General features: G+C 40.8%; 1 protein-coding gene across 1 annotated transcript in view; it reads left to right on the forward strand.

The window, feature by feature from the left end:
* The window catches only part of CBL (Cbl proto-oncogene), an 86,449-nt gene that overhangs the window by 21,105 nt on the left and 51,888 nt on the right, over positions 1-13,456 (forward strand). The window contains 1 exon segment of the mRNA XM_030332564.1: positions 1,099-1,346. Coding sequence (XP_030188424.1) covers positions 1,099-1,346 — 248 coding nt within the window.

Below are 13,456 nucleotides of genomic sequence, written 5' to 3' on the forward strand. Positions count from 1 at the left end.
TTTCTTCTATTATCTTTTCAAGCTTTATAGATATGCCTTTCACATTTAGGTCTATAACCCACATAGTTCTTTGGTGTTTTGTTTTTGTTTTTTTGCTTATTTATTTATTTATTTTTGGGATAGTGTCAGGTGAGGGTTTAGTTTGATTTTATTGTTTTTCTATATGGATACCCAGTTGTCCCACTACTATTTTTGGAAAAGACCACTCCTTTGTGATAAGTGAAGGGTCTGTATACGTGTGGGTCTATTTCTAAGCTTTTCTGTTCCACTAATTTATTTGTTTTTCCCAGACACAGAAAAATCCATGTAAGTGGCCAAGTACAAAATAAGATGGTAGGAATAAATACAAATTTATCGGTCATTGTAACAAATATAAAATGTACTAAACTCACTAGTTAAAAAACAAAGATTGTTACATTGAGTTTTAAAAATACAGCTACCTGTTCTCTAAAAGAAACCTATATAAAACATCAGGACTCAGAAAAGTTGAAAGTAGAAGATGGGAAAAAGAATTATCAGGCAAAATCTGGAGGTCATTTATATGGCAAGGAATGGTGTCTCGGTTCAGCTGCATGCTTTACTGGGTTCAGGGCCGCTGTGCTCCCTCACCCCAGTGGTTGTTAAACTCCGGCCTCTGCATTACTTCCCAGGGTAGCCATGTGTTTGATTTTATATAGAAAGGGGGAGGGGCAGAGAGACAGGGAGACACAGAATCCAAAGCAGGCTCCAGGCTCCGAGCTGTCAGCACGGAGCCGAATGCGGGGCTTAAATGATGAACCGCAAGATCATGACCTGAGCCGAAGTCAGACGCTCAACTGACCGAGCCACCCAGATGCCCCTAGCCTGCTATGTAATTTCTGAACCGTTAGTCTCTTATATGGTTTTAAGAACCCACCCTTCCAGGGGAACCACTAAAAATGGAAAATCATTGTCCATAGGCAGGGGTGTTACAGATCATCTCTTAGGGTCTTGTGCATTTTTTTTCTATTTCTGCAATCGAACACATATTTTGTAACCTTTTTTTTTTTTTTTAACTTGAAAAAGGATATTGTCCTTAAGATCCTCCCAGTAATAGCCCTTCTTTTCCATTTGTTGCAGGTGGTGCGGTTGTGTCAGAACCCAAAGCTGGCGCTAAAGAATAGCCCACCTTATATCTTAGACCTGCTGCCAGATACCTACCAGCATCTGCGCACTGTCTTGTCAAGATATGAGGGGAAGATGGAGACCCTTGGAGAAAATGAGTATTTTAGGGTGTTCATGGAGAATTTGATGAAGAAAACTAAGCAGACCATAAGCCTCTTCAAGGAGGGGAAAGAAAGAATGTATGAGGAGAATTCTCAGCCTAGGTAATGGCAAATAACCACACAAATATTTATTCAGGTCTGTGACTGAGTGGGTAACACACAGAAGTAGTTGAATTGGTTTTAACATTTATGTCAACGAGAACGCAGAGTTGACATTTGATTTAAAAGTGTGCTGTTATTATGTTTATTTTTGAGAGAAAGAGAGGGAGAGACAGTGTGAGCGGGGAAGAGGCAGAGAGAGAGGGAGACACACGATCCAAAACAGGCTCTAGACTTCCGAGCACAGAGCCCAACGTGGGGCTTGAACTTACAAACCGTGAGATTATGACCAGTTGGAAATATTAATTCATCTAGAACAAGTAATAAAAATGTAAACGCTACTTGAACTTTTTAGGTAGTAAATTACTCTCAAGGAGTGACATGAATTAGGAAGGACGGGATTAAGTTAGCATGTGTGACGACTAAAGCAGTAACTTACTAAATGGTATCCCTGTAGCCTACCTGCCACTCCTTTGACTCTGTTGGCTTAGATTCCAGGAACCCTCATCTCTCACTTAAAATTATACCCACATCATTGTTCGTATTACCTTTACTATGACAAATTACTCAGGTTTGGTCCAGAGTACCAGTCTTTTCTTGTTAAAAAGATCTCTGGCGATTGAATTCAATCTGTGGGAACCTTTGTAACTCCTAGGTTTATAGGAACGTGAACTTTTAAATTTTAAATTTTAAATTTTAAATTTTAAATTTATAGGAACGTGAACATTTAAATTTTATGACTTTTGTTAAAACCCTGACTATGTGGGCTATAGCTAACTGGTGATTTTGTATTGCTAAGTTTTTAAAAAATAATTTTCCTTTATTAGGTACCAGAACTTAAAATTTAATTTTAACATCTACAGTGAACTAGGTTCTAATTGTAGGAGGTGAAAAGGGGAGTTAAGCTCTCAGTTGAGGTACTGTGTTAGATCGCTTAATAGAGATATGTACAAAATGCTGTGTGAACACAGTTTGGCCTAGCAGCATCAGAGAATTTGGCACAGAGGAAGTGTTATTTGAGCTAGGTTTTAGGAGGGCAAGTAGAAATTTCCTAGTCAGTGAAATGAAGAAAAGGCCTTTAACACAGGGGCATGAAAACATAGGCTCTGTATGTTGAAGGAAAGGGAGCAGTCTACTTTAGCTAGAATTGGGGAAGATAAGTGAGCTGGGAGTACAGGGTGAAGTCAGGTGGTAACTGTTCTATTACTTCTAGACAGTCCCTTATAGATCATACATACGCTGCCATGATTTTTAAGATTTTTTTTTTTAATTTTTTTTTCAAAGTTTATTTATTTTTTTTTTAATTTTTTTTTTTTCAACGTTTATTTATTTTTGGGACAGAGAGAGACAGAGCACGAACGGGGGAGGGGCAGAGAGAGAGGGAGACACAGAATCGGAAACAGGCTCCAGGCTCCGAGCCATCGGCCCGGAGCCCGACGCGGGGCTCGAACTCACGGACCGCGAGATCGTGACCTGGCTGAAGTCGGACGCCTAACCGACTGCGCCACCCAGGCGCCCCAAGTTTATTTATTTTTGGGACAGAGAGAGACAGAGCATGAACGGGGGAGGGTCAGGAGAGGGAGACACAGAATCGGAAACAGGCTCCAGGCTCCGAGCCATCAGCCCAGAGCCTGACGCGGGGCTCGAACTCACAGACCGCGAGATCATGACCTGGCTGAAGTCGGACACTTAACCGACTGCGCCACCCAGGCGCCCCTTAAAGAGCACTGTTACAGTGAAATTATAGATTTTCCAGTCTTAGAGCATACTGAATATTTAACTTTTTTTTTCAATGTTTGTTTATTTTTGAGAGACAGAGACAGAGCATGAGTGGGGAGGGGCAGAGAGAGGGAGACACAGAATCTGAAGCAGGCTCCATCCAGGCTCCAAGCTCTTGGCACAGAGCCCGACGTGGGGCTCGAACCCATGAACCATGAGATCATGACCTGAGCCGAAGTTGGACGCTTAACCAACGGAGCCACCCAGGCGCCTGTTAACTTTTTTTTTAAACAATGAAATGTTCATCTCTGAGTGACAGTATGGTGTACTAGTTAAGAGGATGGACTCTGAAGCCTGTGTTTGAATTTTAACTTGGCACTTAGCTCTTTGATCCCTCAGTTTCTTCATCTGTAAAATGAGATAATAGTAGTACTTTCCTTGTAAGGTTGTTGGGAATTATTGAGTAAAGGTTGAGAGCTTAGGACAGTGATTGGCACAGTGAAAGTGATAAGTGTATTAGCTCTAATTTTAATCATCTTCCTCATTTTCTTCACTCTAAACATAGCTTATTGTACAAGGCTGAGTATTCGTGACACTGCCAGATCCTAATGAAGTATATAGACCGGTTTGTCCTAACTGAATGGCCTCATACTATTGTTTCAAGTTCTTTTGCAATTTTTTTTTTAACCCAAAGGCCATGAGGTTTTTACTTTTTCCTTTTTTTGTTTAAACAATGTGCACCACGATGGTTCAACAAGGAAGCAAATGCTATGAATACGAAAGCTGCAGTTGGCAATATACCCCATCTAGAACCCAGGGAAGGTGAATTAGAAGTGGTAGTCATTCTAGTTAAACAATCAGGTAACATCATGACGAGTCGGTTTGCAGCATCAAAACTGTCCATTTAAGTTTCTTTCTTCTTAACGATCAGAGGTCCCACGTTGTCTCAAGTCTCTTCATTGCGTTTGTGTGAATCCATCACAGACTGGGAACTTTTTGGACCTCCAGCAATGGCAGTACACGAGCTTTTATTTCCCAAATCTTCCATGTCAAAAGCATGTACTACCTTAGGGTTGTCTTTCTGGATGTGAGGGTTCACCATAGATTTGTGGGATGATCTTTTTTTAATGTTTATTTATTTTGGGGCGGGAGAGAGGGACAGAGACAGAGTGCGAGCAGGGGAAGGGCAGAGTGAGAGGGAGACACAGAATCCGAAGCAGGCTGCAGGCTCTGAGCTCCAGATCCCGACGCGGGGCTCGAACCCACAGACTGTGAACTCATGGCCTTGAGCCGAAATCGGACGCTTAGCTGACTGAGCCACCCAGGCGCCCCTTGTTGGATGATCTTGAATGTAAAATCTTTTGTGAGCCAGATAATCCAGTCGCAGCTGTACTGGCAGCAATAGTAACTGCTGCCATCCATTCAACTCGCTGGAAGCCAGACACGTGGTGCCGCTGCTTGCAAAGCGTGTGCACGGGACACTAAGCACAAACGGGCTGTCGCGGAGGGCCCTCGTTTGCCTTTTTTTTTTTAACTTTACTGTTAGTGTGCCTGATACTTTACCCCAGTATTCCTGGGGAATATCAGTTTTATTCTCCATAATATAAAGTTTTTAATATACTATGGGTTTAATACAGCAAGATTTGTACAAGTTATATGTAAAGTGAGAATAAATTTCAGTTGAGATTCAGTTTTTTTTTTTTTTTTTAATGAAGGAAAATGACTTTACTGTATGACCTTTGTGATCTGTATTTTGGTTTCTTAGAGGCTTTTTTCCTAATCAGTTTTGGGTTTTTTTTTTTGTTTTTAGTTTATTTTGAGAAAGAGAGAGAGAACGAGCGGGGGAAAGGCAGAGAGAAGATGGGGGACAGAGGATCAAAAGCGGGCTCTGTGGGGGGAAAGGCAGAGAAAAGGTGGGACACAGAGGAGGCAAAACAGGCTCTGTGTTGACAACAACAAGCCTAATGTGGGGCTTGAACTCCCGAACCGTGAGATCATGACCTGAGCCGAAGTCAGATGCTCAGCTGAGCCACCCAGGTGCTCCTTCCTAATGGGTTTTTTATTTTTTTAAAGTTTATTTATTTTGAAAGAGAAAGCATGAGGGAGAGAGAATCCTAAGCAGGCTCTGCACTGTCAGCGAAAAAGCCTAATGCAGGCTCCAACCCACGAACTGTGAGATCATGACCTGAGCGGAAGTTGGATGCTTAACCGACTGAGCCACCCAGCGTCCCCCAGTCAGTTTTCACATTGAGATGTTAACATATCATAAAATTCACCCTTTTAAAGCATGTAATTCAGTGGTTTTTTTAGTATGTTCACAAAATTGTGTCACGTCCCCAGTGTCTAATTTCAGAATGTTTCCATTCCGTCAACAAGAAACATCATACTCATTAGCAGTCACTCTCCATTCCCCACTCCTGCTCCGTATCCCTGAACCCCTGACAATCACAATCCTTTCTATCTCTGAAGATGTGCCTGTTGTAGGTGTTTTACATAAGTGGAGTTCTATAACGTGGCCTTTTTTGTTTGGCTTTCATAGCGCATGTTTTCACAACTCATTCATGTTATAGTGTGGGTCAGTACTTCATTCATTTTTAATGGCTACATAATATCTGCTTGCATGGGTATATCACATTTTGATTACAGACAGCTTCGTTTCCACGTGACTATAATGATAATGCTGCTATGAACATCTGTGTGCAAGTTGTTGTGTGGCCATGTTTTCTTGGGTATATACCTGAGAGTAGAATTGCTGAGTCATATGGTAATAACTTTTTTGAGAGAAAGAGAGTGCACTAGTAGGGGAGAGGAAGAGGGAGAGAGATAATCTTAAACAGGCTCCGAGCCTAACCTCAGGCTCCGTGAAGCTCCACGAAACTTGGTCATCTCATGACTGAGATCCTGACCTGAGCCAAAATCAAGAGTTGATTGCTCAACCATCTGAGACACCCAGGCACCCTCTACGTTTAACTTTTTGAGGAACTACAAGACTGTTTACCGCAGCAGCATTTCACATTCCCCCAACAACGTACAAGGGTTTCAGTTTCTTACCAACACTTGTTATTGTTTTTGTTTCTGATTATAGTCATCCTACTAGGTATGAAGTAGGTATCATTGTGGTTTTGATTTGCATTTCCTTAATGAGTAATAATGTGAACATGTTTTCATGTGTTTATTGGCTGTTTGTATATCTTTTTTGGAGGAATGTCTATTAAAATCCTTTGCCCATTTTGGGTTGTTTTTCTTTATATCGTAGAGTTGTAAGGGTTCTTGACATATTCTGGATACTAGACCCTTATCAGATATAAGATTTACAAAATTTTATTTCCATTCTGTGGGTTGTCTTTTACTTTCTTGTTAGTATCAGTTGAAGTACAAACGATTTTAATTTTGTTTTTTTATTTAAAAAAAATTTTTTTTTTTAATGTTTATTTTTGAGACAGAGACAGAGCATGAATGGGAGAGGGTCAGAGAGAGAGGGAGACACAGAATCTGAAGCAGGCTCCAGGCTCTGAGCTGTCAGCACAGAGCCTGACCCGGGGCTCGAACTCACGGACCATGAGATCATGACCTGAGCCGAAGTCGGACGCTTAACCAACTGAGCGACCCAGATGCCCCCAAACGATTTTAATTTTGATGTCCACTATTTTTTCTTTGGTTACTTGTGCTTTTGATGTCATGGCTAAGAAACCATTGCTTAATTCAGTGTCATGAAGATTATGCCTGTGATTATTCTGAGTTAACTTCTGTATATGGTCTAAAGGTAAGTGTCCAACTTTATTCTTTTGCAGGTGGGTATCCTTTAGTGCCAGCACTGTTTATTGAAAAGAACACTCTTTCTGGGGCACCTGGGTGGCCCAGTCGGTTGAGCATCTGATTTTGGCTCAGATCATGATCTCATGGTTCGTGGGTTCAAGCCCCATGTCGGGCTCTGTGCTGACAGCTCAGAGCCTGGAGCCTGCTTTGAATTCTGTGTCTTCCACTCTCTCTCTGTCCCTTCCCCTGCTGGTGCTCTGTCTCAAAAATAAATAAACATTAAAAAAAATAAAAAGAGAAAAAGAACACTCTTCCCCATTGAATTGGCTTGATGCACTTGTCAAAAGTCAATTTACCATATGTAAATTTTTATTTTTAGATGTAAATTTTATATGTAAATTTAAATTTTTATTTCTGGATTCTTTCTGTTCTTTCCATTGGGTATGTGTCTTTCCTTATGCCAGTATCTACACCGTCGGTTTTTTTTCTTTAAAAAAAAATTTTTTTTTTTAATGTTTATTTTTGAAAGAGAGAAAGAGAGACAGTGTGTGAGCAGGGAGGGGCAGAGAGAGAGGGAGACACAGAATCCCAAGCAGGCTCCAGGCTCTGAGCTGTCAGCACAGAGCTGGATGTGGGGCTTGAAACCACGAACAGTGAGATCATGACCTGAGCTGAAGTTGGAAGCTTAACCCACTGAGCCACTCAGGTGCCCCCTACACCATCTTGATTACTGTAGCTTTGTAGTAAAGCTTTGAAATCAGGAAGTGTGCTTTGTTCTTTTTCAAGATTGTTTTGGTTATTTGAGGTACCTTGAGATTCTTTATGGGTTTTAGGATCAGCTCATCAATTTCTACAAAAAGAGTGGCTGTAATTTTGCATTGGACTGGAAGATCAATCTGGGAAGTATTGCTATGTTAACAATACTAAGTCTTCCAATCTATGAACATGGGATATCCTTCCATTTATTTAGGTTTTTTTTTTTTAAAGTCTTTGAACATTGTTTTGTGGTTTCCAGTGTACAAGTTTTTCACCTTGGCTCAATTTGTTCCTAATATTTTATTCTTTCTGATGCTGTTAAAAATGGAATTGCTCTTCTGATTTCGCTTTTGGATACTTTATTGCTGGTTTATAGAGCACAATTGATTTTTATGTATTGATTTTATATCCTGCAACTCTGCAGAACTCATTTATTGATTCTAGTAGGGTTTTTTTAAGTTATTTTTTTTAATGTTTATTTTTGAGAGAGAGAGAGAGTGGGGAGGGGCAGAGAGAAAGAGGGAGAGACAGAATCTGAAGCAGGCTCCAGGCTCTGAGCTGTCAGCACAGAGCCCGATGCGGGCCTTGAACTCACGGACTGTGAGATCACGACCTGAGCCGAAGTTGGACGCTTAACCGACTGAGCCACCCAGGCGCCCCTGTTCTAGTAGTTTTGTAGTGGATTCCTTAGGATTTTCTACAAACAAGATCATGTCATGTGCAAATAGAGGAAATTTTACTACCTTATGGATAACTTTTATTTCTTTTTCTTGCCTACTTGTGTTGTCTAGAACCTCATGTTGAATAGAATTTATGTTGAATAGAAGTGGTAAGAGCAGACATCCTTGTCTTGTTCCTGATATTAGGAGGAAAGCTTTCAGTCTTTCACCATTGAGTATGATGTTTAGCTGTGGGATTTTCAGAGATGTCCTTTATCAGGTTTGAAAGTTTTCTTCTATTCCTTTTTTAGTGGGGTTTTTTTTGTTTTTTTTTGTTTTGTTTTGTTTTTTAAATCATGAAAGGAAGTTAACAAGCCTTTCATGCTTCATTCCTGGTTTTTCTTCTTTGGAGAGGGAAATCTGTGGACTTGTAAAATTCTAGAAAAAGTGAATATGTTAAATTGCATTAAGGGCAAGAATGCAAGTAAGCCTGAGGAGTAACTGAAACCAGGGTTGGAAATGTGCTGGGATTCTATCTGCGTTCTCTCAATGCAGGTTAATGTCTGAATTAAAGGAAAATCTGACCTCTGCTACATCCAGGATTTACATCTTAAGGGTTTCTGCTGTAGCAGACCATCTGACTCTTAGTTTCCATTTTGATCTGACTTGCTAGAGATCAGTTGATTATCCCTGAACCAGTCAACTCCAAAGAAAAGGCAAGTGCTGGGATTCATCCAGCGTGGGCCAGGTGTCACCTCTAGATGAACCTGTGGCTTGGGGAGCATACTTATTCCCCTCAAGCTGTATGCACAAGGGAGTTTGTTCTTAGACTGAAAGTTGAAGAGCTGATCCCTTCAATATGCTCTGCATAAGTATATCTATCAATATTTAATATAGTTGCTTCCTGTCTTTGTTTTAGAGAGGATATTGGATGAAGTAACTTCCCTAAAGAGAAATTTGCCCTTGTTTTTCTTAGACTTCATAAAAACGATTTAAGCAAAAGCTATAAGCTGCTTTTTTGTCTTTGATCTGTAACCCTGGTTTTTGCACCTGTTTTCTTTCTTGCACAGGATGTTATAGCAGAAGCTGAATGGGATATTGAGATGCAGCTAATTTTAAAACATTACCGTTTTGTTGTATGTACTTTGAAAGTAAGACTAAACTTTGTTGTAACTGTGCTGCCTTTTTAGTTATAAAGTTAGTATGCCAGATCTCACTGGTAGATGATGGCAGCTTAGATCTTTGTGTTGAGAAGTTTGGGCTTGGTGAGGAAAGATTCCCTCTCAGATTAGGAATGCATTTCTCTCGATTGGGAAAGGGGCAGCACCTCCTTTTCAATGCTGGGGAGAGAAGATGATGAATTGAACACAAAGTTGTGATGGCAGAGAAGGTAAGAAGTAGATAGTACTTGATGTGTTTTCAGGCTGGCATAACATGAGTTGTTAATGATTGGCTAGGTTTCTGGTTTGAGAAACGGGATAGATGGTGCAATGGGAAGCCATAGAGAAGTAGAAAAGGGGAAGGACCTGACCTGGTTGTTACTTTACAGTGATAACTGCTGGCTACTCTGTGGGAAACAGATTAGGCCTGTGGGTAGCAGTGATGGGAGGAGAGGCGTACGTGACAAGGTTGTTGCTGTCAGCCACATGGGAGGTGAGACATCCTGGTCTGGGGAGAAAAGTGGACAGACAGGAGATGGATTGGAGCTAGAATCGAAAAGAATTGCTAGTGAATTGGACAAGAGGAGAGCTAGAAAAGATGACAGAGAAGGATCGATGATGACCTATAGATTTCTGTCATTAACTCTGTCAGTGGCGGCAGCATTTACTAAACTGGGGAATTTGGAGTCTAGGTGTGGGAAGAACTAAATCGGGAGTGGGGAGAATCAAGAGTTCCTTTTGGACTTGTTTACTTTTGAGCTATTTTTATGAGCGATCTAAGGCAATAAGTCAACCAGGCAATTAGCTGTGTTGGACATTGGAATTCAGAAGGAGAGGTGTAGATTACAGTTAGAAATTTAGTGGCTTTCAGAATAATATTTAAAGCCATGAGAGTAGACAGAATCATCTAAGGGGAGAGGAGTTGATGGTGGAGACTGAGAAAGAAAGAAGCGAGAGAGGATAGATTGCAGTAGCCAGCAAAGAAAAATTTAAAAACACACAAAAAAACCCTTTCTCTAAATAGAAAGTTGACAGGGGGCACTTAGGTGACTCAGTCATTTAAGCGCCTGACTCTTGATTTCAGCTCAGATCATGATCTCAAGGTTACTGAGATCAAGCCCTGTGTCATGCTCTCCGCTGACAGCAGGGAGCCCACTTGTGATTCTCTCTCCCCCTCTCCCTCTGCTCCTCACTTGTTTGTGCAACACACATGCCTGCCCTTGCTCTCAAATAAACAAAAAAGGGCAAATAGAAATACTAAAAAATAAATCTAGTTTGCTAGTCCTAAAATAATTTTCCTTTGGACTAAAAAAATTGGCAAAAAAATGGAAAATTGGCTTTAGTGTTTCAAAGGAGGGTGCAGGAAATTGAGTGCACCCCTATCTGGTTGTGGTAGGAATGAAATTGGTTCAGCCTTTCTGGGGGCTGGTTTATATACAAAGATTTATTTTTTTTAATTTATTTATTTATTTATTTATTTTTTTAAAAAAAAATTTTTTTTTTTCAACGTTTATTTATTTTTGGGACAGAGAGAGACAGAGCATGAACGGGGAAGGGGCAGAGAGAGAGGGAGACACAGAATCGGAAGCAGGCTCCAGGCTCTGAGCCATCAGCCCAGAGCCTGATGCGGGGCTCAAACTCACGGACCACGAGATCGTGACCTGGCTGAAGTCGGACGCTTAACCGACTGCGCCACCCAGGCGCCCCTATATACAAAGATTTAAACTTTTGCTCAGCAGTTCCACTTTTATTTATTTAAGAAAAAAAAATTTTTTTACATTTATTTTTGAGAAACAGAGTGAGGCAACGTGTGAGTAGGGGAGGGGCAGAGAGAGAAGGAGACACAGGATCTGAAGCAGGCCCCAGGCTCCGAGCAAGAGGTGAGCACAGAGCCCGACGTGGGGCTTGAACCCACAAACTGTGAGATCATGACCTGAGCCGAAGTCGGAGGCTCAACTGACTGAGCTACCCAGGTGCCCCCAGTTCCACTTTTAGAGATTTATCAAAAGAAGTGAGAAGGGATTTGAATTAAAATATAAAACCATGAAACTCCGAAAAGAAAATCTAGGCAGTAAACTCATTGGTTTCCTGAGGCAAGAGAAACAAAAGCAAAAATAAACACCTTGAGAAGACCTCAAATTAAAAAGTTTTTGCACAGTGAAGGAAGCCATCAACAAAACAAAAAGGCAACCTACTGAGTGGGAGAAGATATTTGCAAATGATATGTCCAATATGGGGTTAATCAAAATATATAAAGAATTGCTACAACTCAATACCAAAAACAAATAACCTGACTAAACAATGGGCAGAGGACCCGGATAGATATTTTTGTGTTATCAAGAGTTAGAATAAGTTACCCAAGTACGTGTGGCTAGTTAAGTGCCAGAGCCTCTTTTTTTTTTTTTTTTTTTTAAGCTACTCTCCCAAATGTTTATTACTAATGACTTTGGTTTTCTTTGAATGTAAAGGAAAGGTAACTGTATATTCCATTCCAGACTATAGAAATGATCCCTTGGAGACCCCACTTTTCAAGTATCTTCTGAAATAGTAAACCACATAGACTCAGAGAAGTTAAAACATTTTTTTAACAGGCATGTCTTTTGAACACAAAAATATTCAGCAGTGCCATTTATCACAGGATTATGTCCTTACATAACAAGAGAAGGTCACTCAAATACTTCTAATTGGACATAAGCTTGATTATGCAAATAGAAGGAATATGAAGATCTCCTCCCTTGCCTCCCCTCAAAGAATCTGTGGTAACTTTTATGAAACCACAACATTATAGCGAAGTAGGCAGTGAATGTCAAGTAGAATGTGTAAAAGCCTTTTTCTAATCACTTTGCTCTAATAGTGCCAACCAAGGCTTGCTCTAAAACCATGATACTTGTGAAGTGTACAACTGCATTTAAATGAGAACATCTTAAAGAACAAGCTCAAAAGCTGGCTGCAAGAATGCCTTTTTTGCCAGGCTGTTGTGTACAAAGTAGCAAATGCTTGCTAGGGATACCTAACTGTGTGAATTCTCATCCTGGCAACTTCTTTTTCTCCTTATACTTACTGTGTGTTGAAATACATGTTTTTTGTTTTGTTTTGTTTTTTTCCAAAAGCTTAAATCCAGTGTTTTAAATTTGCCAAAGAAATGGACTAAGAAGACTTCGTTAGCATTTTTCTTTCCTCTTTGTTTAAACCCTCCCCCACCTCCTTTTACATGCAAAACACTCACCCAGCTTTAGTGTCTAATAAAATACACCTAGATGGTTGAAATCCAAGTTTAAGTACTTAGAGTTAGTATTTCTTAACTTGTTTCCATTCTTATTCTTAGGGCCTCTTCCCCCAGTTAGTTACATTTAATGTTTATTTTTGAGAGAGCGAGCGAGAGAGAGTGAGCGCGTGCGCAAGTGAGTGCGAGCGCTTGCAAGTGGGGGAGAGGCAGAGAGGGAGACAGAATCTGAAGCAGGCTCCAGAAACTGAGCTGTCAGCACAGAGCCCGACTCAGGGCTCCAGCCGGGAGATCATGGTCTGAGCCAAAGTCGGCCGCCCAACCCCGACTGAGCCACCCAGGCGCCGCCTCCCTCCGCCCCCAGTTATTTATATTTAGAATAGTTGACTTGTATAATCTTGGTGAAGTTGAACCAGATGATAGTGATCCTTTTCTTTGATTCTCCTGTTCTGATTTCAAAGAGCATGATTGAAAAGGGATTTAGGAGAGAGAATCTTCCATTGTTTGTGTTAACAGTGAGTTAAATTCTCCACACGAACTTTGCGCAGGGGTCTTTAGGCCTGTGTATGTGTGAATATCATCTATTTTACTTTTTAATCACTGGATCAAGATTTTGTAGATTAAATCTTTACTTGCAGATCCTGAATGATTATTAAGTCCCTGTTTTATAGCACAGTTTGTCAGTCATTTCCACTCAGCGGCACACTTACGTATCAGGAAACATGGCATGTTGAGCCGTGATGTTTTGGCACAGTAGAATTAGGTGCTAAGCGGGCTGACGGTACGTGTGAGCTGGATTGCCCAGATTGGAGTCCTCTGCCATCAGCCGTGTGTAATGGC

This window comes from Lynx canadensis, chromosome D1 (assembly GCF_007474595.2).
Source record: "Lynx canadensis isolate LIC74 chromosome D1, mLynCan4.pri.v2, whole genome shotgun sequence".
Classification (NCBI taxonomy): Eukaryota; Metazoa; Chordata; class Mammalia; order Carnivora; family Felidae; genus Lynx; species Lynx canadensis.